The 22,686-nt window shown below is 43.6% G+C and overlaps 1 protein-coding gene across 4 annotated transcripts in view; it reads right to left on the bottom strand.

Annotated features, from left to right (window-relative positions):
* The window catches only part of PDE1C (phosphodiesterase 1C), a 525,292-nt gene extending 522,628 nt beyond the window's left edge, over nucleotides 1–2,664 (bottom strand). For all 4 annotated transcript variants that reach the window (XM_088834595.1, XM_088834591.1, XM_088834592.1 and 1 more), the window contains exon 1: nucleotides 2,054–2,664. In XM_088834595.1, the coding sequence (XP_088690721.1) occupies nucleotides 2,054–2,138 (85 nt within the window). In that variant the 5' untranslated portion in view covers nucleotides 2,139–2,664. The remainder of the gene's footprint in view (nucleotides 1–2,053) is intronic.
* Between the last annotated feature and the right edge of the window lie 20,022 nt (nucleotides 2,665–22,686).

Raw genomic sequence — 22,686 nt, 5'->3', positions numbered from 1 at the left:
GCTGGAAGCTCTCTCACCAGGAAGTGACCTGCTCACTTTTGAGGTCCCATCTGACCAGCAGACCACACCAATGAGCTAGACCATTTCCTCTAGTGAGAATGGGAGCAGAAAGGGAGTAGGTATTAGGCAGTGGACAGCCACACTATAAACTTGAGTTTTAGAAGCCACGGTTTTTGAAAGATTTCACAGGGAACTGCCAGGTAAAACTTCAAATCATTTTTGGGAGCTTTCTTACTAGATTCACAAAAACTAGTATTAACACAGCCTTTTGATGAATCACTTTGGACCTTGGCAACCTTTAATTCATTCCCACAAAAACTCCCAAGCACTCACTATTAGAGGGTGAAAAATAAACTCGGGCACAATCTCATTCTTAAGGAACCTGCAGTGCAAGAGGACAAGAAATAGTTGCTGAAATACTGGTTCAAGGCTGGATGTGAGCCCTCACACAGGACTAGGAGGCCAAGATAGTGCAGAAGGAGTTCTTTTTCATGGGGAAGAAAAGCAGAGGAGGAAAGTGAGAGTTGGAATAGACAAGATTTCTCAATGCAGAGTTAGGGAAATGGCATTCCTGACTGAGGGGACAGCCTGAGCAAAGGCTCTGAGGGGTGGGATGGAGGCCAGGGCAAGCCATCATGAGTGTGTGGAAGAAACAGATCTGCCACGATAACTGAGGCAAGAAAGGCAAGTTAAAGCCAGAATGGAGAGACTTGGGAAGCAGATAAAGGCGTTCAGACTGAATTCTGGTAGTAATGTGTCCAGCCCATGCCCCCAAATCTTGGGCCACTCCATTAGAAGTAGCAAAGTGGCCCAGATCCTCTCCAATAGCTTCTTCTTGCCCCTGACAAATTGCTGCTACACTTCCAAAAAGCACCTTAATATACCCCTCACTTTCAAAGGCTCCATCCGAGGAGAAGCTCAGATTTATAGCCACACTGCCCTGAGCACACACAGAATTAGAAAAGCCGAAGCAACTCCTTGACACCTAGCTGTGCCCTGCTGGTCTCCAATCCCTGACATTCTGGAGAGGAATAGTTTAGCCCATCTCCTGGGAAAATGAGGAGATAATCCTTGGACCAGTTGATTCAAAACAGTACAGCATGGAACCGGTAGTAAAAGCACCAAGAACTGATCTCCTCAAATTCAGCTTCTGTAGAGTCAGCCCTGTGGTCCTGCTTCCTCTAAGGACCATGGAGACACCTCCAGGCCCCTCTTAGTAAAGGGTTTGGAAAGAGAGCCACTGGGAATCCAGAGGCCATGAGACAGATGTTTCTCAGATGTTTTTGCAGCATGATCCATCCCACCCACCCTGCCTTCTTCTGCCTCTAAACGTGTCTCTTTCTGCCCTATCTTCCCGGTCCCCCTTCCGACCTCCTTCCTCCCTCTCTTTCTCTCTCTCCCCGCCCGCCCTGTGTTCCTTTCTCTCCTTATTTCAACTTTTGTGAAACCTACTCTTCAATCTCTTTCTCTGAATCTATCTCTACGCGTCTGTCTCTCAGCGTCAGCTCATCCCTGTTTCTATCATCTTTCTCCGCGCCTTTGACATTCTATCGGCCTCTCTGACTTTATATTTCTGAACCGGTGTCTAGGTGTGTCTCCTAACGTATCTGTCCGGATGTTCTGTCCTGATTCGGTCTCTCCCGTGTGTCTTTCTGTGTCTCTGCCTTACTGTCTGTCGCGCACGCCTTTCTGTTGCTCTCTCTCCCCGTACGTCTCCAGCTCTCTGCCTCCATCCGAGCCTCTATGCCTCCTCTCCCGGCTTGCGTTACTAAAATCGCAGCGAGGAAATGGAGCAGTCTGGAAAGGTGTGATCCTAAAAACCAGCTTAAGCGGGAGGCCGGGTTAGAGCCGCGGGAGGGGCACCGCGGAGACAGCCGCGGGTGCCGGCCGAGCCACGCACGCGACTTCCCGGCACTGTCGCCGCTCCCCGGGTCTCCCGCTCGGCGAGCGCCTCGCGACCCAGCCCCACTCCGACAACCACCTCCCTGGCTCAGAAGGACCCTCGCCACCCCCCGGAAAGCCGGAAGTCGGGCAGAGGGCAGAAAGTTCTCACCGATGGTGAAGCTGTAGCCATCGATGCTGAAAGTGGCGCTCCGGCATTTTTTGAAGCCCTCTTTCCTGTTGCTGGCGTCCGTCATGGCTTGGCCGGCGGCGTCCCGAGGTCCACAGCGGAGGGGCGCGCACCCCGGCGCCGGCGCCGGGCTTTCGGCCGCGTCCCCTACCCGGGCGCGCGTCGCGCTGTCCCCGCCGGTCCGCCGCTCGCTGAGAGCCGAGCGCGCCGGCTGCTGGCACCGCGAGCGCGAAGTCGACTAACGCACTAGGCGCACGGCGGAGCCCGCGAGCCTCGCAAATGCCCCATCTCCAGTGCCAGGTTCCAGCTACCACGAGAGGAGTGCGAACAAAGGAAGTCGACGCGCACCCGCGCGCGTGGATGCGGGCTGGTGGGCGGGTGGGTACCGAAATCCCTGTCTTTGCTACCTTCTCCCTGGAAGCCAGCGCGCTCCAGGCACGTCTGTTTTCTTTCTCAGCTTCGCCTTCCCCTCTCTGGAGGCTGGTGGGGTTTGGGGACTCAAGGGAATGGCTAAGATTTGGCGTCGTGCTTCTTTTGGATGTTTTCTCTGGCAGGCAAGAGAGCTCCCAAAAAACACATCAACAGATGGAAAAGCAAACATTCAAGCCGGTCAAATGCTGCCAAAGTTTGCTCCAAACAAGGAAGTCGGGGAAACCGCCACGCCCACTTCCTCCCAGCAGCTGTCCCCTGAACTAGCCTGTAACCCCGATAAGATTACTTCTCGGCCATCCCGGGCCAGGAGATAATTATCAAAGTAACCCATATTCGTGACTAAGCGCTTTCACGCAGAGGTTCTAAGATGAGCAAGTTCTATGTCTATTCCAAACGAACTGTCCGAGCTCTTTCCAATTTGGTTTTGTCAAATAGACTTGGCAAAGTGTGTTGCCAAATAGAGATTCCTATAATTTGTGGAGGTGGTAGAGATTTAACCAACCCTATAGCTAACCCCTCTTGTCACAGAAGAGGAAACTGAGGTGGACAGGGGCTGGACTAAGATCCTACAGCTAAAAAGTGGTAGTGTCTGGATAGAGGAGTTTTATGATATCAAATCAATTACTGATCCGTCCAGTACCTGAAATGACTGAGTCAGGCAAGGTTTGTATAAGGGAAATCATTCCCTCCAACCAGCAAGCAATTGCTAAGGGTTTACAGTTGTGGTGTTCTGTGTCGTGGGCTGGGGAGCTCACGTTAATGAGACCAGAGTTGAGTCCCTTGGTGTCCACCCAGTGTAACACATGCAATGACAGAGTTATGCTCAGGTTATTAAAGAACTAGTTAATTCAACCTCATTTGTTGTGATGGAATTTAACACAATTACCAAGCACTTGTCAATATTAACGAGTCAATCAGGTATATCCCTAGTTGTTTCTGAGTTTAGAGAACAGTGGTCATGTCTTCAGAATCTAACTAAAATTAGAACTCTTCTCTCAAAAAAAGTCACATACACACACATGTGCAATATTCCACATGCAATTTTAGGGGAACCATAAACCTCTCAAGTGAAAGTGAAGTCGCTCAGTCGTGTCCGACTCTTTGTGATTCCATGGACTGTAGCCTACCAGGCTCCTTCGTCCATGTAATTTTCCAGGCAAGAATACTGGAGTAGGTTGCCATTTCCTTCTCCAAGACCCCTGGAAATCAGATTAATATCTCAGGACCTGAATCTTCCTCAATTTACCATATATTTTGAGAGAAATGAGGGGTTTTTTAATGTCAGATATAGTTGAAACTTCAATTATAAATTCTCTATGGTAAGACCTAGAACCACACTGATAGTTTGCTGAGATCAATGGCAAGATTGATTGATCCAAAAAGGCAATGGGTGTCACAGAACTCATGTCACACAGAATGGCACAAGCTCACTTGGTAGTAGAGCGTGCCTCAGGGTTTGAGACTGGGACTAGTTACAATGTGAAAGCATGAAGAAAGCTCTAGGGGTGAACTGAGTCTGAAATCTGGCTCCACCACTTACCAAATATATGACCTTGAGCAAGATACTAGACCTCCCTGAGCCTTGCTTTCCTGATCTTACAATGAGGATTAAGTGAGAGGAAATGGGTGAAATTTAGGCATACCGTGGACATTCAGTTTTTGCAATTACCAGGTGACTCCCAAGTTTCATTATGTAGGCATTATAGAAAATTCTTCTTCGTAGCAATAATATATTTTTGCTATTGTTATCATTAATTTTATAAAGAAAGAAAATTTATCTGTAAAATGTTTATATATAATATATATGACTATATACTATAGTATATATTATATATATATAGTATATATATTATATTATAGTATATATTATTATATATATATAGTATATATATAATATATATATATAGTATATATATATAATATATATATATGTGTGTATATATATATATATATACTATATATATACTATATATATATATATAATATATATACTATATATATATATACTATATATATATAATATTATATAGTAATATATTATATATATTATATATAAACATATACTATTATATATAATATATATACTATATATATACTATTATATATAATATATATACTATATATATATACTATATATATATAATATTATATAGTAATATATTATATATATTATATATAAACATATACTATTATATATATACATATATAATAGTATATATAATATACTATATATAATATATATATATTATATATATATACTATATATAATGCATTTTAATATAGTAACCCCCAAAAGTTTCTTATCATTCCCATTTCCCTCTATTTCTCCCACCTTCCCAAACCTTTAGCAAAATCACATGTCTTCTTCTGTGTCACTGGAAGTTATAGAATGAGGTTCCTGAAAGCTGTAGGAGACTAAGTTATAGTCTCCTACAGTAAGTTATCAAAAAAAAAAATCCTAATGGGATGGAAAATTTTCCCTGAGTGAGTGAAATCAAAACTTGGTATTTAATCACTCTTAGCAGAAAAGCTTTTGAAATATAATTTATAAAAATAATAACAATGTGATCATTTATCTGTCCCCTAAGACTGGTAAAAATAACTTGCATGAACAATTAGAACTGGTTTTAAATTGCTTCTCCCCAGAATTGTTCTCTCTTTCCCTGGTTTTGGAAACTGCACACCTACAGAACCACTGATTGCACTGCTTCAAATGCAAAAACTTAAAAGCAGCCTTCTCAGTGTGGGGCTCTTACTCCACACCAAGTGAAGTCGAATACTAACATTCCATAAGCCAAGAAAGAATGAGTTCAACACCAAGATCAACAGAAGCATTGCTTTTGCTTGCTCCTTTAAGAATGTCTGTGAAATAAGAAAACTAAACCAAGATAACCAAGTAGATGGGTGAATCCTATGCCCTTATTGTTAAAGCAGGGGTCAGCAAACAGACCTGCAGGTCAGATCCAGTCTGTTCACCTGTTTTTGTAGAATCTTCAAGCAAAAAAAGTGATTGAGTGATTAAAAAATTTAAAAATTTTCCACTCAAAAGAAGAACATGTAACACATTAAAACTACATGAAATTCAAAGTTCGGTATCCACAAATACAGCTGTTAGCTCAGCTGGTAAAGAATCCACCTGCAATGCAGGGGACCCGGGTTTAATTCCTGGATCAGGAAGATCCCCTGGAGAAGGGAGAGTCGGATACAACTGAGCGACTGAACTGACTGACTGACTGACCCACTCCGGTATTCTTGGGCTCCCCTGGTGACTCAGTTGGCAAAGAATCCAGCTGCAATGAGGCAGACCTGGGTTCAATCGCTGGGTTGGGAAGATCCCCTGGAGAAGGGAACGGCTACCCATTCCAGTATTCTGGTCTGGAAAATTCCGTGGACTCTATATTTCATGGGGTCACGAAGAGTAGGACACAACTGAGCAAGAGGTCAGCAAACGGACCTGCAGGTCAGATCCAGTCTGTCACCTGTTTTTGTAGAATATTCCAGCTAAAAAGTGATTAAGTGATTGAAAAATTCAAAAAAATTCCATTCAAAAGAAGAACATGTAACACTAAAACTACATGAAATTCAAATTTCAGTGTCCACAAAGTTTTATTGGAACATAGATACACTCATCTGTTTAGATATTGTATGTGGCTGCTTTTAAACCAACAGGCAGAGCTGAGTAGTTGTGCCCAAGACGGTATGGCCTGCAAAGCCAAAAATATTTGCTATCCATCCCTTTAGAGAAAATGTTTACTGACTGCTGCTGCTGCTGCTAATTCAGTCATGTCCAACTCTGTGCGACCCCATAGACGGCAGCCCACCAGGCTCCCCCGTCCCTGGGATTCTCCAGGCAAGAACACTGGAGTGGGTTGCCATTTCTTTCTCCAATGCATGAAAATGAAAAGTGAAAGTGAAGTCGCTCAGTCATGTCTGACCCTCAGCGACCCCATGGACTGCAGCCTACCAGGCTCCTCTGTCCATGGGATTTTCCAGGCAAGAGTACTGGAGTAGGGTGCCATTGCTTTTCCGTACATCTGTCTAGGCTTAGATAAGTTCTGATTCTATTATATTTATTATAAAATAAGTAAATACTATTATATTTGCTATAAAATGACTTATTTACTAAAAAATAAGTTTGATTTATAAAATAAATCACTGATCTGTTTTTAATTACTGGAATGGATTCTAACAAGAAAGGCACAGCAACAAATGTTTCATGAATGAAAGAAGGAAGGAAAGAAACACTATATATAAGAGCTTGATCCAGTTATTAGCAAGATTAATTAGGTTAAAATTAATTTCTCCCAGGATAATGCATGAACCTGGTTTCATCCCAAGAAAGTAGAAGAGGATGAATTCAGCACTTAAAGCAGTTCATAACTCATGGATCAGCTAATGTCCTTCAAAATATAACAACTATATATGGAAAAATAAAAATCTGGCAGGAAACTCATCTGACTTAGGTGCTAATATCATGTCCCTTAATACTCCCTGTGTGGGGGCTGGTAACTATTTCTATGTAAGAGAAAGCATGTTAACAGCTAACACTGTTAAACTAGTGTTCATTGGTTTCTAAACATCTAGAAAAAGATGAGACTATATGTAGCATGTGTTATCAAAAAGTCAGTTTTCTAAGAAAATAACTTTTTATTTGTCATACCAAAGAGAAGACAACTCCCCAGTACTTCCTTTGGAATTTTCCAGTCGCCCAAGAATTATAAACTCAAATTGCCTCAATAAAAGCATTGTTTATACCCCTCATGGACATCCTCAGCTGTGTGACAACTACTCTAAATTGGGGGGAGGACCCCAGTGCAGTCACATCATCACAGAAATGCTACAGGCAATGAAGTTTCTGAACTGTAGCCCTGCTCTTCTGGCTGAAATTGGTACAATCCAGATAAGACTAATGAGTATCTTTGCTGGGAGTAGGAACTGTGAGAGGTGAAGAGAAAGTTACAGGAAATTCCAGGCCCAGTTCCAGCCTGAATCTAAAAATCAGCTCCTTGCAAATTCTATGAGATGCCCAAGTACCTTACACTACATTCCCTCTTTGTGGGTAAGCTAGCAGATGCGAGTTTCTGTTGCTTGCCATCTTGAATCTGAGCTAATCCATCAAACACAGTCCCTTCAAGGAGAGATGTAGAGAAGAAAAAATAAACAAACAGAGAAAGGGTGGAATGACACTAACATTGCTGAGTGCCAACTAGTAATAGGCATTGCTGCTAATCAGGAAATGGTCCCTGCCTTTGAGGACTTTATAAGAAGAGAAAGTCCCGAACAGTCTCTGGCACCAGGGCTCTGAACAAAACTGTAGTCTCAGAAAGTCTACATTTATGGAGGCGACTCCTCTCCAACTGTCCTAATACCCTTCTCTGCTTCAGTTTGCTTCCACCTTATTGCTTCCCTAGAGCCTATTATTGTTTCTCGTATTAATTAGGCTCAGGGAAGGCAATGACTATCTAAATAAACAGAATAAAAAGCAAAGTACCTATACACCTGAGGGTCAGAAAAATTTCCCAGAAAGATGCCTTGAAGGCCTGATGCAGATTGGTAGTGGTGATGGTTTAGTTGTTAAGTCATGTCCGACTCTTTGCGACCCCATGGACTATAACCTGCCAGGCTCCTCTGACCATGAGACTTCCCAGGCAAGAATACTGGAGTGGGTTGCCATTTTCTTCTCCAGGGGACCTTCCCAATCCAGGAACTGAACCCCGAGTCTCCTGCATTGCAGGTGAATTCTTTACCAGTGAGCCACCAGGGAAGCCCCTAGTGGAGATTCAGTCAGTTCAGTTCAGTCACTCAGTCGTGTCCGACTCTCTGCGACCCCATGAATCAAAGCACGCCAGGCCTCCCTGTCCATCACCAACTCCGGGAGTTCACTCAAACTCATGTCCACAGAGTCGGTGATGCCATCCAGCCATCTCATTCTCCGTCGTCCCCTTCTCCTCCCGCCCCCAACCTTTCCCAGCATCAGAGTCTTTTCCAGTGAGTCAACTCTTCGCATGAGGTGGCCAAAGTATTGCAGTTTCAGCTTTGGCATCAGTCCCTCCAATGAACACCCAGGATTGATCTCCTTTAGAATGGACTGGTTGGCTCTCCTTGCAGTATAAAGGACTCTCAAGAGTCTTCTCCAACACCACAGTTCCAAGATTTTATTTGGGCAACGAGACAGTTTTTCTCTATGCTAGAGATGGCCTCCATCTATTTGTCCACGTTTTTTCTAAGTTGACGTATCATTAGTGCATTTGTGAAAATGACTTTTCCTACACCTACCTTCAGTGTCTCAAAAAAACCCTTCCATATTCCAAAAAATACTAGCTGAGCCACTCCCAGACCAATGCTTTCCCCATAATATCAGAAGCAAATTAGAGTACATTCGTTCTTACTGGCTCTAAGAATTTAGGGAGAATTTTCTGATAGCCTTTGCAGTTAGGAGATTTGGGGAACTGGAGACACTCTGCAGTGGAGGAGCAGAGACCAAAATGAGAGCCTTGAATTTCTTTTTTGTAATCTGGATTATCAAACCTGGACTGTTCTTCCCCCTCAGTCCACCTGGTTTGCCTAGAGACCTTCTCCTCATCCTTGAGGTCTCCACTGATGTCGCAGGTCCTCCAGAAAGCATTTCCTGCCTGCCTCTTCTGGAGGGAAGAGGACACTCCACTTTAAGACTCCCCTGGACCCCACTCCATGTCTCCATCCTGGAACCACTGCACTGCACTCACACTGCTTGTGTGCATGCTGGTCACCCCACGAGGAGATGAGCTGCCGGTAGCGTCTTCCATCTCAGCCCCAGCACAGTGCCTGGCACAGCATAGCCAGTCAGTTAAGCAGTGAACACAGATGTAACACAATGCTGCACAGCCAGGAGGTGACGTGATGGGGGCAGAAGAGTCATTCTTAGTCATCCCTCTCTTCATTCACCCTCTAGCTTCTTCTGTGATGAGCTTTAGAGCCAACTCATGATAAACATGTTAACAACATTTATAACAGAACAAAAAGCTTCTCTGTTTGCTAGCTGTGTGACCTTGAGCAAGCTGCTTAGCCTCTCTGAGTCTCAACTTTTATCTTCTGTAAAATGGAGACGCAGTAACTGTCTTACAGGAGATACGTGAGTTATACTGAGATGATTTCTACTAAAGACTTGCCCTCAACCTGACTCATAGTAAACTTTCAATATATGGTTGTGCTTTCGTTTTTCAATTTGGCCAAGCCATGTGGCTTGCAGGATCTTAATTCCCCAGCCAGGATTGAATCGACGTCTTTGGTAGTGAAGACATGGAGTCCTAACCACTGGACCACTGGGGAATTCCCGTCAATACATGTCATGTTATTTTTAACATTATCATCATCACTAGGACTCTAGGTCCCTTTAGTGTGTATTTCCTGCATAGAGTTCTTGAGATTAGCCATACCCAGAGGCAAGAGAAACAGGCCCAGGGCTCATTCTCCATGGGCCCAAGGCTCCGGAGTATCAATCATCCTATAAAAAATGAAGCAAGCAATGGTTCTAAGCCTCGATCTCTCACCTGAGAAGCAGATACCAACAGGCTTCCTGAGAGCTAGAATCTGGAGCTTGGATGGGGCCTGGCTCAGTAAGAACCCTCAGGAAATGCTCTGGCACTCTCCCACCCACCACCCCCATTCCCCTCCCTGTTCCACAGCACTTCTGTCACTTAGGCATCACTGCATTTAGTGGACATGTTGTGGCCTTCATCTTCTCATGTTTAACTTTGTGAACCATGGTGGCGATATCTAGGATGTCTCTTGTTCCCTGGGCATCCAGAGTACAACCTGCTCCTGGTTTTCCCTGCAGCTTTCTTGGCCAGTTCCTTCACTGCTGTCATTAACCAGGGAAGCTCTCATGCAAGAACCTCTTCTTACTCTCTTCCCTCTCCATGGAGCAATCCTCTTCACTTTGACAGCTCTGTTAATGACTCTCAAGTATCTAGTTCCAGCCCAGATTGCTTCCCCAAGCAGCAGTGCCGTGTGTGTGTGTGTGTGTGTGTGTGTGTGTGTGTGTGTGCCTAGTCACTTCAGTTATGTCCAACTCTTTGTGACCCTATGGACTGTAGCCCGCCAGGCTCCTCTGTGCATGGGATTTTCCAGGCAAGAATACTGGAGTAGGTTGCCATGCCCTTCTCCAGGGGATCTTCCCAACCCAGGGATCGAACCTGCATTTTGTAAGATGCTTTTATAGGAGATGAGGACTTTCAGGAAGGGGGTGGGGAAGTTTGACAGAGAAGGGAAAGTAACAGTAAAGACAAGCTCGTCCTGTGGGCAACAGCAGCTTCATCCTCCACAGGGCACCAGGAGCCAGGGTGAGGCCTGTGCCTCAACTGTCAACCAAAAGAGAAAGTTTAGGGTTGCTCTCAGAAGGCAATTCCAGTTCCCTGGTGTAACTGGTCCCTGGTGTCTGCAGGAGATTGGCTTCAGGACCCCACCTTCAGATTCTTCAGCATCCTTAGATGCTCGAGGATCACATAAAATGTATAGTGTTTGATTATATCTTGCATATATCCTCCCATAGACTTTAAATCATCTCTAGATTACTTATAATACTACTAATAATAGGAATTCTCCAGGCAAGAATAGTGGAGTGGGTAGAAGATTCCCTTCTCCAGGGGATCTTCCCGACCCAGGGATTGAACCCTGGGTCTCCTGCATTATGGGTGATTCTTTACTGTCTAAGCCACCAGGGAAGCCCCATTACTTATGATAATACAGTAAAAATGCTATATAAATAGTTGCTTGAGGATGGCAAATTCAAGTTCTGCTTTTTAGGAACTTTCTAGAATTTTTTTTCAAATATTTTTGATATGCTGTTGGCCAAATCCACAGATGCAGAACCCATGGAAATGGAAGTCGGACTGTGTTCTTGACTTGTTGAAGAGACAGCAGAGCAAGATCCGGTGGCCAGATGAAGCTCTCAGGCCAAGAAATGCCAGTGTAGCAGCTGAGAGTGGTGAGAGCATGGGGCAGAGACAGAGCCTTGACAGGATCTGCTACATTGCTCAAATCAGATTTGCTTTTTATAAAGAATATTCTAACTCCAGTAAGTCCCCTACATATTAACCTTCAAGTTGCAAACTTCCAAAGATGTGAACATGTGTTCCATCAGAATCAGGAGTGAGTGAAATTGCAGCTTGCCCTCTGTCTCCTAGTCTGACAATATTTCAGCTCTACCATCTCCCACCTCCTCTCCCTCTCTAGCCAATAACTCTTCTTGCCTGTTCATTCGATGCCAGCCCCTGTATGCCAGTTGTTGTACTGTACTACTGTACTGTAAGATTTAAAAACCTTTGCTTTATTTTTGTGTTTTTTTATGTATTATTTGTATGAAAAGTATTATAAACCTATTACAGTACAGTACTATATAGCCAATTGTGTTGGTTAGGTACCTAGGCTAACTTTGTTGAACTTATGAACAAACTGGACTTACGAACAAATTGGACTTACAAACGTGCTCTCGGATCAGAACCCATTCATATCTAGGGGACTTCCTGTCAGTTGCAGAGAACAGAGTGGGCATTTGGATGTTTCGTTTTCCATGAACACTTTGACAAGTAGAGTGTGCATGTGAGGGGCAAGAGGACTGTGATGGCTAATTTTATGTCAGTTTGGCCAGACCATGGTACCCAGCTCAGTGGTCAAACATTCTGGATGTTTCACAGAATGTTTGTGAATATTTGGCAGGGAGGGGTGAGATCAATATTTAAGTCAGTCAGCTTTGTGGAAAGCTGATTGATTACCTTCTATGATGTAGATGAGCCTTGTTCAATCAGTTGAAGATCTTACTACAGAAAAGACTGACCTCCCCCTAGAAAGAAGGAATTCGACCAACAGACAGTCTTTGCACTCAAACTGCAACTCTTCCCTAGGTCTCCAGTCTGTCACCCTACCTTGCAAATTTTGGACTTGCCAAGCTTCTACAGTCACACGAGCCAACTCCTTAAAATAAACCACTCTCTCTCTGTGGAGATAGAGAGATAGGCAGAGAGATAGAAAGACAGATAAATCCTGTTGGTTGTGTTTCTTTGTCTAATACAAAGGCAATAAGAAAGAATTTGGAGAAGATGGGGAATGGAAAGTAACGACCATCAAGCAGTTCTCCCAGGAATCTGAGAACCTGCAGGGATCATATTGTAAACCTTAAGAAAGGTCTGAATGCCAAAGGCAATTTGAGAAAGGTGGTCTGAGCTCAAGAAGCCCTAGACACAACGAGTCTGTGAGGAGATCTCTTTCTCTCCACAGATCTGACTTGCTTCTTGGCCCAAGCAACCTTGGGGCACTTGACTCCTGAGGACCCCTCTGGGCCACCTTTGTTTCCTCATCTGCCTTTAGATTCACACAGTTTTCCCCATAGTGAAACAATGAGAATAGTCTTGAGTTCACATTCATGCTTTGTTTCAGAACTCCCTCTCTGCTAGGTTTGGAAGGGAACATTAGCCTTGGCCAGCACCTTTCTCCTCTCCAACTTCCTGCAGCCATTGGCTCTTCTCTCTGGGGAGACCTTGAACCTGAGTCAGAAGCCTTGGGTGACAATACAGGGGCTGTCACATATGTGACCTCAGGCAAGTGGTTTAATTGCCCTCTTACTTCCTTGTCCTATAAAATGGGTATCAACCTGCCTCCCTTGCAGGGCCCTATGAATCCACAAGTTACAAATGAAAGTGCCTTCAAAAAGACCTTTGAAAGTAGTGTGTGCTAAGTCACTTCAGTTGTGTCCAACTCTGTAGCCCGCCAGGCTCCTCTGTCCACGGGATTCTCCAGGCAAGAATACTGGAGTGGGTTGCCATGTCCTCCTCCAGGGGATCTTCCTGACCCAGGGATTGAACCTGCATCTCCTGTGTCTCCTGCACTGATAGGCGGGTTCTTTACCACTGAGCCACCTGGGAAGCCCCCTTGAAAGTTAGGGACCATGTTTATTCACTGGTTTGGCACTTTACACGATGACAGACGTAAATTACCATTAGAAGTTGTTGACTGAATGAATGAACAAATGAATGAACAGTGGTCCCAGAACTCAGTAAACCTCCAAAAGTACAGTGTTTCCCAGAGGAAAAAATTCAGATTAGAGCTGGTGGTTCCTCTGCTACAGCACAGCCGTTCAGTATTCCCCTTTATACTAAAACTTTGGTCTACTTTAATAAGCTGGCACTGAACTGGATAAGGTTTCCAGAAATCATAGCAGGTATTTAAGCTCAGTTTAAATCTGACTTCCATTCAACTTGCCCACACCCACAAAGGCATAATACTTGACTAGCAGTCACTATCATTATGCCTTGTTATCCACAGTGGCTACTATTAACAACTCCCTGCTGTTCCACATGCCAGCCTCATAAACATGAAGCTCCATTGTTCCCCAAGATGGCATAGACATGACTCAGGACAATATTGACGGGGCTTTTGGGCTCCAGAACTCTGAGATATTCTCCTGATCAGAGCACCAAGGGCATAGGGAATGGAACTCAAAGGCACCATGGCAGTCCCTCAGGCTGACCGTCCATATCTCTGCAGGAAAAAAAGTCACAGATGTCTTGAGGAATGGTGTGTATGAGCCATGGTTTCTTCTGGCTGCAACTATCTCCGACCTTTATCTAGCACGCCATCATATTACTCAGTCCCTTCGGGTCATCCAAGCATGCCTCACACTAGTACCCAGTACTCAGTAAAGGTGAAGCACAGATGCTTCAATCCTGTTCACAGCAGTGAGTCTCAACAACAACAGCAAGCTGAAATCACCGGTGTGATCACAAGCTGATCACACAGACATCAGGGCTCACCAAAATAAATTCTGATTCACTGGTCTTGAATGGGGATGGAAGGCTAAGAATTGGTATTTTTTAAAGCTCCCTAGATGATTCCAGGGAGAAGCCAAGGATGAGAACCACTGTCAGTTTGCAGCATTTATCCCAAATACTCCTAGTCTGTTTCCAATCTGCTGCCATCACGACGTTCCTATCTGGCTCCTGACTGGTTGCAAACCCTACCAGTGCCATTAGCAATGTATCTGGCTTTCCTGATTGACTCCTAACTTTCTCTCAAGGGCTTTTCTTAGACATACCCTATCAACTCTTTTCAGTTCAGACTTCCTTGAGAGGACTCTGACATTCTGTGCTTCATGGGGACCAACAGAAAAAAAAAAAAAAAAAACACTAATATTTATGAGCCTAATCCTGTATTAGTTTGTATAGCTAATTTCTGTAACAAATATCCAAATTCTCAGTGGCCAGACACCACAATAAAGGTTTATTTCTTGCTCATTACAGAGCCCAAAATGCACAAGGTAGGGAGAGACTGAAGTAAGAGGCAGACCACTGCAGATTACCAGGTGGCACGTTTAATAAACAAGAAACTTTCTTACCAGGATTGTCTCGGGCAGTTGCAAGTTGAGTAAATCTTCACACACCCAAACACACCAAATCTTAAAAGTTTATATAGAGGACTTAACTGAGTTCAGTCACACTGCCATCCAGACAGTCTCAATATCACATTCTATCTTAAAGCTGAATCCTTGGAGAAGCTTCTGAAAATAGGGGAGGCAAGTGGCCAAGGGCAGAGGAGGCGGTGGGGAGCCTCCAATTCCCTGTATCCAGCTCATAGGTCAACCAGCAGTCACATCTCCTCAACGACCTCCCCCAAGAGCCTGAAAGAAACACTTCTTCCTTCTGCCTACATTCCATTAGCTGGAATTAGTCATATGGCCCCATCAAACTGCAAGAGGGGCTCTGGGAAATGAAATTAGGAAAGAAAAGAGGGTTTGAGGGACTTCCCTGGTGATCCAGTGGCTAAGAAAGACTTCATGCTCCCAATGCAGGGGGCCCTGGGTTTGATCCCTGGTCAGGGAATTAGATCCTGCATGCCACAGCTAAAGATTCTGCATGCTGCAATGAAGATCGAAGATCCTGCATGCCTCAACTAAGACCCAGCACAGCCAAATAAATAAATAAATACTGCTTAAAAAAAAAAAAGAAAAAAAGAGGGTTTGGTGAATGGAGATCCATTTTAAACTCTCCCCTCTTCACTATTTTGACCGAATTTTCAATTTACCAGAAGCAAACATAGCTTACACCTCTGCCAAGGGCTGAGGGAAAAATCTGCCCCCAAATCAGTTGTAACCTTTTGGTCTGAAGTCAAAAAAAGCACCTAAGTTCACAGCCATAATACAAATTAAAGTTTTGCCCCAGAAAGAACCGCTTCTTTTCATGTGGCCTGATGCCAGTATTATCACTTACAGAAGTTTTGAGAGTAGAAACAATTTTAAATAGAACATTGTTACAGGGTGAGAATGGATACAGGTATATGTGTGGCTGAGTCCCTTCACTGTTCACCTGAAACCATCACAACATTGCTAACTGGCTACATCCCATTACAAAATAAAAAGTTAAAAATAAAATAGCACGTTATAGCTCTGGCGTTAGAAAGTAGCCAAAAGGATAATTCATTTAGTAGTTGAAAATTGCACCATCTTATGACAAATGACTTCCTTTCTGTAACTAGAAAAGTATCTAGAAATACAAGAACATCAGTTATTGGTTATGAGGTGGGGGCATAACAAAGAAATTTGGTGAATAACCTTCAGTAGGTCAGCAAAATTTGCACATCAAAAATGCTCGAGGAGGCTCTGAGGAATAGGGGTTATTATAAATACAGAGGAGCCAAGGTTACGACTTGCACAGCAGCAGGTCCCAGGTGGATAGCTGTTGAGGGCAGAGTCGGTAGCACCTGCACTTGCAGGTGGGGAAGGGAGCGTGGTTTCTTCGGGGTCTAACACAGTGGCCTTTGGGATCTAACGGCCACCACGTGCCAGGCTCCAGACTAAGTATTTTACCCATGCATCTACTTTCAAGCCCTCCAATGACACAGAATGGAATTATGGCGTTAGACTCAGTTAGAGGATCTTTCCTACTGTGGTTCTGAAATCCCCAGGGAAGGTAGCTCCTCTCAGGGGCAACCCTGGCAACAGAATCATCAAGAGCACCAAGAACCCTGGAACAAAAGAGGACAGACAGGCAGCTGCAACGGAGATTTCTGACACAGATTGGATCCAACTATTTGTTGGAATGACTTTTAATAGAGAGATTCTCCCCCATCTGTTGTTCACTGCTAGCTAAATTCATCCAGGACTTTGTTCCAGCTTAGTGATTCACTTCAACAGGACAGCAAATACGCCCCTTATCAGCAGCAAACACACACCCACACAGATACACACAGTTAGCCACACACACACACTTTGTGTCCTGGATGTGGCCTCAGCTGATGATGATAACGATAAGGATGCTGATGTTTTGGAGAAAATGTCACAGAAAAACAGAGAGAGTTAAGATAAACTATATTTAGGGAAAAAGATCAAACCATCTAAGATACAATGCGGTCACAACCATGTAAAAAATGCACTTCGGAAAGACAGAGAGGAAACACACCAAAGTGGTAATAATGTCCATAGTGCAGTGCTGGAGTTACAGGTTACTTGGTTTTCCGGAAGCAGCAAGTTCAGGCTTATCCTCCCACCCAGGAACCTTGGTGGAATTTAGTTTCTTCTTTAATGTGTCCTCCAAATTTTTACTCTGCCCATAATTAGAGGGAAAAAAAGAAAAGCATTTTAAAAGTCAGTTATTAAGAATTCCCTGGAGGTCAAATGGTTAGGACTTGGCACTTTCACTGAGGTGGCCTGGGTTCAATCCCTGGTCAGGAAGCTAGAATCCTACAAGCTGTGTGGTGCAGCCAAAAACATTATTAAATAAAAAAATGAAAAGGAATAAAACAAATAAAAAGTCAGTTGTTAATATAAACATGGGTCTCAAAATTATTCCTGTATTTTTCATGTTTAATCATTTTTATGATTTAAAAAATATATTAAATTATCATGAGCCATATCAATGACCCATCTGTAGACTGTAAGCTTCATGAGGGCAGTGCCTGTTTTATTCACTGATATATTCCAAATACCTAGAGCAATCCTGGTGCTGAGTAGGCAGTTAATAAATACTTGTTGAATGAGCACTTGAATATTGTGGTTCTGACAGTAGCTTTAAGAAAAAATATGGAAATTAACACATCAGGCTTCTAAATCAAGGATGTGCTCAAACCAGCCTCCATGAATCAGGATAAACGGTGCATCTTTATCCACCAATTGGTAAAGAAAACTTCATAGTCTAAAACTTCTTGGGCTCCTCTCCTCAAAGGAGATTCCATTCTTCCAACATAACAGGATCTAATAGAAAAGTCCTGCCACCACATCATCAGTAATGTGCTGCTGCTGCTGCTGCTGCTAAGTCACTTCAATCATGTCCGACTCTGTGCAACTCCATAGAGCCCACCAGGCTCCCCTGTCCCTGGGATTCTCCAGACAAGAACACTGGAATGGGTTGCCATTTCCTTCTCCAATGCGTGAAAGTGAAGTAGCTCAGTCGTGTCCAGCTCTTCTCGACCCCATGGACTGCAGCCTACCAGGCTCCTCCGTCCATGGGATTTTCCAGGCAAGAGTACCGGAGTGGGTCGCCATTGCCTTCTCCAGTAATGTGACACCTTATTTACTGACACTTTAAAAAACTATTAGGCATGTTTGCCATACAAGGCAAGATGGTACCAAAATAAATAGACTGCAGACTTGGGTGGTGGCAACTCTAACTTATGATCTTGAATTATGAAAACCTCCATGGGTGGGGAAAGCACAAAGTCCCTACACTGACAAGAAGACTGAAATCTCAGAATTACAAGCAGATTTTGCCAGATGTTGATTTCACTGCTGCCCAAAAATGCTACCAGAGAATCAGACAGTCTGTATTATCATGATAAAAGAAAGCAGTTATAGTTGGCAGAAGGTGGGAGTACTAACGAATTAACAATTTAACGATTTAATACTGAGATGCTTTTGTCAGGTATTTAAGTTACCAAAAGGTATTTTTTTCATTATGATAAATTCCCTTTCACATTTGGCAACTGAATTTTTAACAAAATGCCTCTCCCGCCAACAAAGGGCATTTGAGAGAATGGAAGCTATTGGGTTTCCACTTTCCAAGTGAGTTGCCTCTTGACTTAATTATTCTCCCTGTGATTTTGAAGATATCCCTACTAACCACAAAGCATTGTCATTGACACACAGCCTGCACTCAGCAAACAGTTATGGGATTGACTCAAAAATGTGTGACAACTGAAGCAAATCACAAAGAAAATTGAACTGCTGAAGTATGCTGGAAATCAGGACCACATTTTGGAAATAATAAGAACTGGAAAAGGGTAAAAACAAGGTGTTAATTCAGTAATTAAATTGAAAGAAGAGTCAATGGATCCTCATTTTCAACTCCTGTTCCTCGAGGTCCAACCACTGTGACAGACTTTTCTACCTACAGAAAGAATCTTGGCCCTCACAACTGTGCCTGTTTCACACATTGAGAAACTGAGGCCAGCTGTGGCAAGGTGGACACGTCTAAATGGGGACCAATTTGAATTCTCCCCAAGTCTCCATCTCCCTCACTAGGCTGCCTGTCTTCATTATCTCACAGGGTGGAAATTTCCAGACACTCCCACCCTTTGGCCCTTCTACTTACTCTTACTTTTTCAACCTCTCCCTTTTTTAATCAAGTTCAAAGAAATAAATAAGCAGAGAGGAGACGAGTGCTAGTTAGAGCCCACAGGCAGGCTTCCTTTCCCATTTCCCACCTAGAATACAGAACTGTGCCCTTGAACTGTCCTGAGGTTTCTGTCCCTGCACGAGGAGCCTTAGCCACCTCCCCAGCCTTTCCCCAAGCACATCCACCAAGCGTCTTATGTGGTCCTGGTTCCCATCCACAAAATGGGTCAGTCTCCTCACCCCCATGTCCCCTACCCCCTCACTGACCACCTTCAGCTTCTTGCCACACAAGGGGAAGTGGGAAAGCCTCAAGTGTCATGAAGATGTCTCACCTCAAGTCAACAGCCCCTTAAAGGACTGCAGTCCTGCCTCCCCAAAACCCAGATAGACCCTGGGAACCACTTAACAGAGACTCTCTTGGGAAGACGGGCGGGAGATTCAGCTGGCTCAAAGGAATGGCCTGGAGGAAGGAAGGGGAGAAAATGCCAGCAATACCCAGAGGCCAAACATTCAAGCCCCAAGATCGACTTGCTAGACTGGCTCATCGTCCAGGCTTCCGGCAGCTCACTGTCTAGGTTCACCAGCCCACAAGTGAACAAATGATCACTGAACAGAATTCATAGACAGAGGGAAGTTCAGGAAGTGGGGGGAGGCCAGCATGGGGCTGTTAGTCCAGCCCACAATTTCCTGGAGGAGATAACATCAACACTAGTCTCTTTTTTGAGATGGGTGATAGAACATGTGAGCAAAAATAAGGTTTTGGCTTTTTAAAAAAAACAACATTGGTGTCATTTTCACCCTAAACATACTCATTTTCATCCTACTTTGCTCGTGTTAATGCAGTAAAACATCACAGAGAACAGCGCAAGTTCCAAACCTGACCTGCCAAGGTCAAATCCTGGTGCTTCTCTTACTAGCTGTCTGCCCTAGGGCTGTGCCTCAGTTTCCTTCCATGATAGCTGTGAAGACTAAATGACTTAACACTTGAAAGGTGCTTAGAGCTGTGTTTAGCGCAATGGCAAGCCACTCCAGTGTTCTTGCCTGGAGAATCCCAGGGACGGCGGATCCTGGTTGGCTGCTGTCTATGGAGTCGCACAGAGTCAGACACGACTGAAGCGACTTAGCAGCAGCAGCAGCAACCACGCAACAAATATCAGCTTCTGCTATCGTGTCATTGCTTTGTTTTCACACCTCATGCATTTCAGTGACTTTTTGCCCGGTAACCTGTGAAGGGTAGGAAGTCATAGGAAAAATGACAGTCAGAGAGAAAAACAGGTTGTCCTCACAACTAATGAGCACAGTTCAGGCACCAGAACTTCTGACGGTCTGTGTTATTTCCAGCACTTCACAACACTTTATAAAGTTGTTTTAAAACCCTGAACTCTGATGCATGAAACAGGGCACTCAAAGCCGGTGCACTGGACAACCCAGAGGGATGAGATGGGGAGGGAGGTGGCGGGGTTTTGGGATGGGGGGACACCTGTGGCTGATTCATGTCAATGTATGGCAAAAACCACCACAATATTGTAAAGTAATTAGGCTCCAATTAAAATAAATAAAAAGAATTCCCCCCAAAAAACACAAAAAAATAAATAAAACCCTGAACTCTCAATGCAACATTGTAAATCAACGATACTTCAATAATTTTTTTTAAAAGACTCTAAACTCTTAGATGAAAGTTCCTTTAAAAGTCTTAATTTTAATCCCACTACTAGACATATACCCTGAGGAAACCAAAATTGAAAAAGATACATGTACCCCAATGTTCATTGCAGCATTACTTACAATAGCTAGAACATGGAAGCAGGCTAGATGTCCATTGACAGATGAATGGATAAAGAAGCTGTGGTACATATAGACAGTGGAATATTACTCAGCCACAAAAAGGAACGCATTTATGTCAGTTCTGATGAGGTGGATGAACCTAGAGCCTATTATACAGAGTGAAGTGAGTCAGAAAGAAAGAAAAAAATATCGTATATTGATGCATATATATGGCATTTAGAAACCTGATGAACCTACTTGCAGGGCAGCAGTGGAGACACAGACATAGAGAACAGACTTATGCACATGGTTGGGGGGGTAGACGGGGAGAGGGTGGGGTGTATTTAGAAAGTAACATGGAAACATATACATTACCAGACATAAAATAAACAACCAATAGGAATTTGCTGTGTGACTCAGGGAACTCAAACCAGGGCTCTGTAACAACCTAGAGGGGTGGGATGGGGAAGGAGGTTCAAGCTGGACATAGGTATACCTACGTTCAGATAAAGGTATACCTATAGTTGATTCTAATTTTCTTGAAGAGATCTCTAATCTTTCCTATTCTGTTGTTTTCCTCTTTTTCTTTTCATTGATCACTGAGGAAGGCTTTCTTATCTCTCCTTGCTATTCTTTGGAACTCTGCATTCACACGCTTATATCTTTCCTTTTCTCCTTTGCTTTTTGCTTCTCTTCTTTTCACAGCTATTTGTAAGGCCTCCTCAGACAGCCATTTTGCTTTTTGCATTTCTTTTCCATAGGGATTGCCTTGGTCCCTGTCTCCTGTACAATGTCACGAACCTCCATCCAGAGTTCATCAGGCACTCTATCTATCAGATCTAGTCCCTTAAATCTATTTCTCACTTCCACTGTAAGTGATTTGATTTAGGTCATATCTGAATGGTCTAGTGGTTTTCCCTACTTTCTTCAATTTCAGTCTGAATTTGTCAATAAGGAGTTCATGATCTGAGCCACAGTCAGCTCCCGGTCTTGTTTTTGCTGACTGTATAGAGTGTCTCCATCTTTGGCTGCAAAGAATAGAATCAATCTGATTTCAGTGTTGACCATCTGGTGATGTCCATGTGTAGAGTCTTCTCTTGTGATGAAGAGGGTGTTTGCTATGACCAGTGCGTTCTCTTGGCAAAACTCTATTAGCCTTTGCCCTGCTTCATTCTGTGCTCCAAGGCCAAATTTTCCTGTTATTCCAGGTGTTTCTTGACTTCCTACTTTTGCATTCCAGTCCCCTATAATGAAAAGGATATCTTTTTTGGGTGTTAGTTCTAAAAGGTCTTATAGGTCTTCATAGAACCGTTCAACTTTGGCTTCTTCAGCATTACTGGTTGGGGCATAGGCTTGGATTACTGTAACACTGAATGGTTTGCCTTGGAAACCAACAGAGATCATTCTGTCATTTTTGAGACTGCACCCAAGTACTGCATTTTGGACTCTTTTGTTGACCATGATGGCTACTCCATTTCTTCTAAGGGATTCCTGCCCACAGTAGTAGATATAATGGTCATCTGAGTTAAATTCACCCATTCCAGACCATTTTAGTTCACTGATTACTAGAATGTCTACATTTACACTTGTCATCTCCTGTTTGACCACTTCCAATTTGCCTTGAGAAAATTAGATGTACCAAGGGAACATTTCATGCAAAGATGGGCTCGATAAAGGACAGAAATGGTATGGACCTAACAGAAGCAGAAGATATTAAAAAGAGGTGGCAAGAACACACAGAAGAACTGTACAAAAAAGATCTTCATGACTAAGATAATCACGATGGTGTGATCACTCACCTAGAGCGAGACATCCTGGAATGTGAAGTCAAGTGGGCCTTAGA

The sequence above is a fragment of the Moschus berezovskii genome, chromosome 3 (genome assembly GCF_049115385.1).
Source record: "Moschus berezovskii isolate FMDL1 chromosome 3, NW_MosBer_1.0, whole genome shotgun sequence".
NCBI classification, from domain to species: domain Eukaryota; kingdom Metazoa; phylum Chordata; class Mammalia; order Artiodactyla; family Moschidae; genus Moschus; species Moschus berezovskii.
The sequence above is the reverse complement of the archived record's forward strand: the minus strand, read 5'-3'. Positions and strand labels throughout refer to the sequence as shown.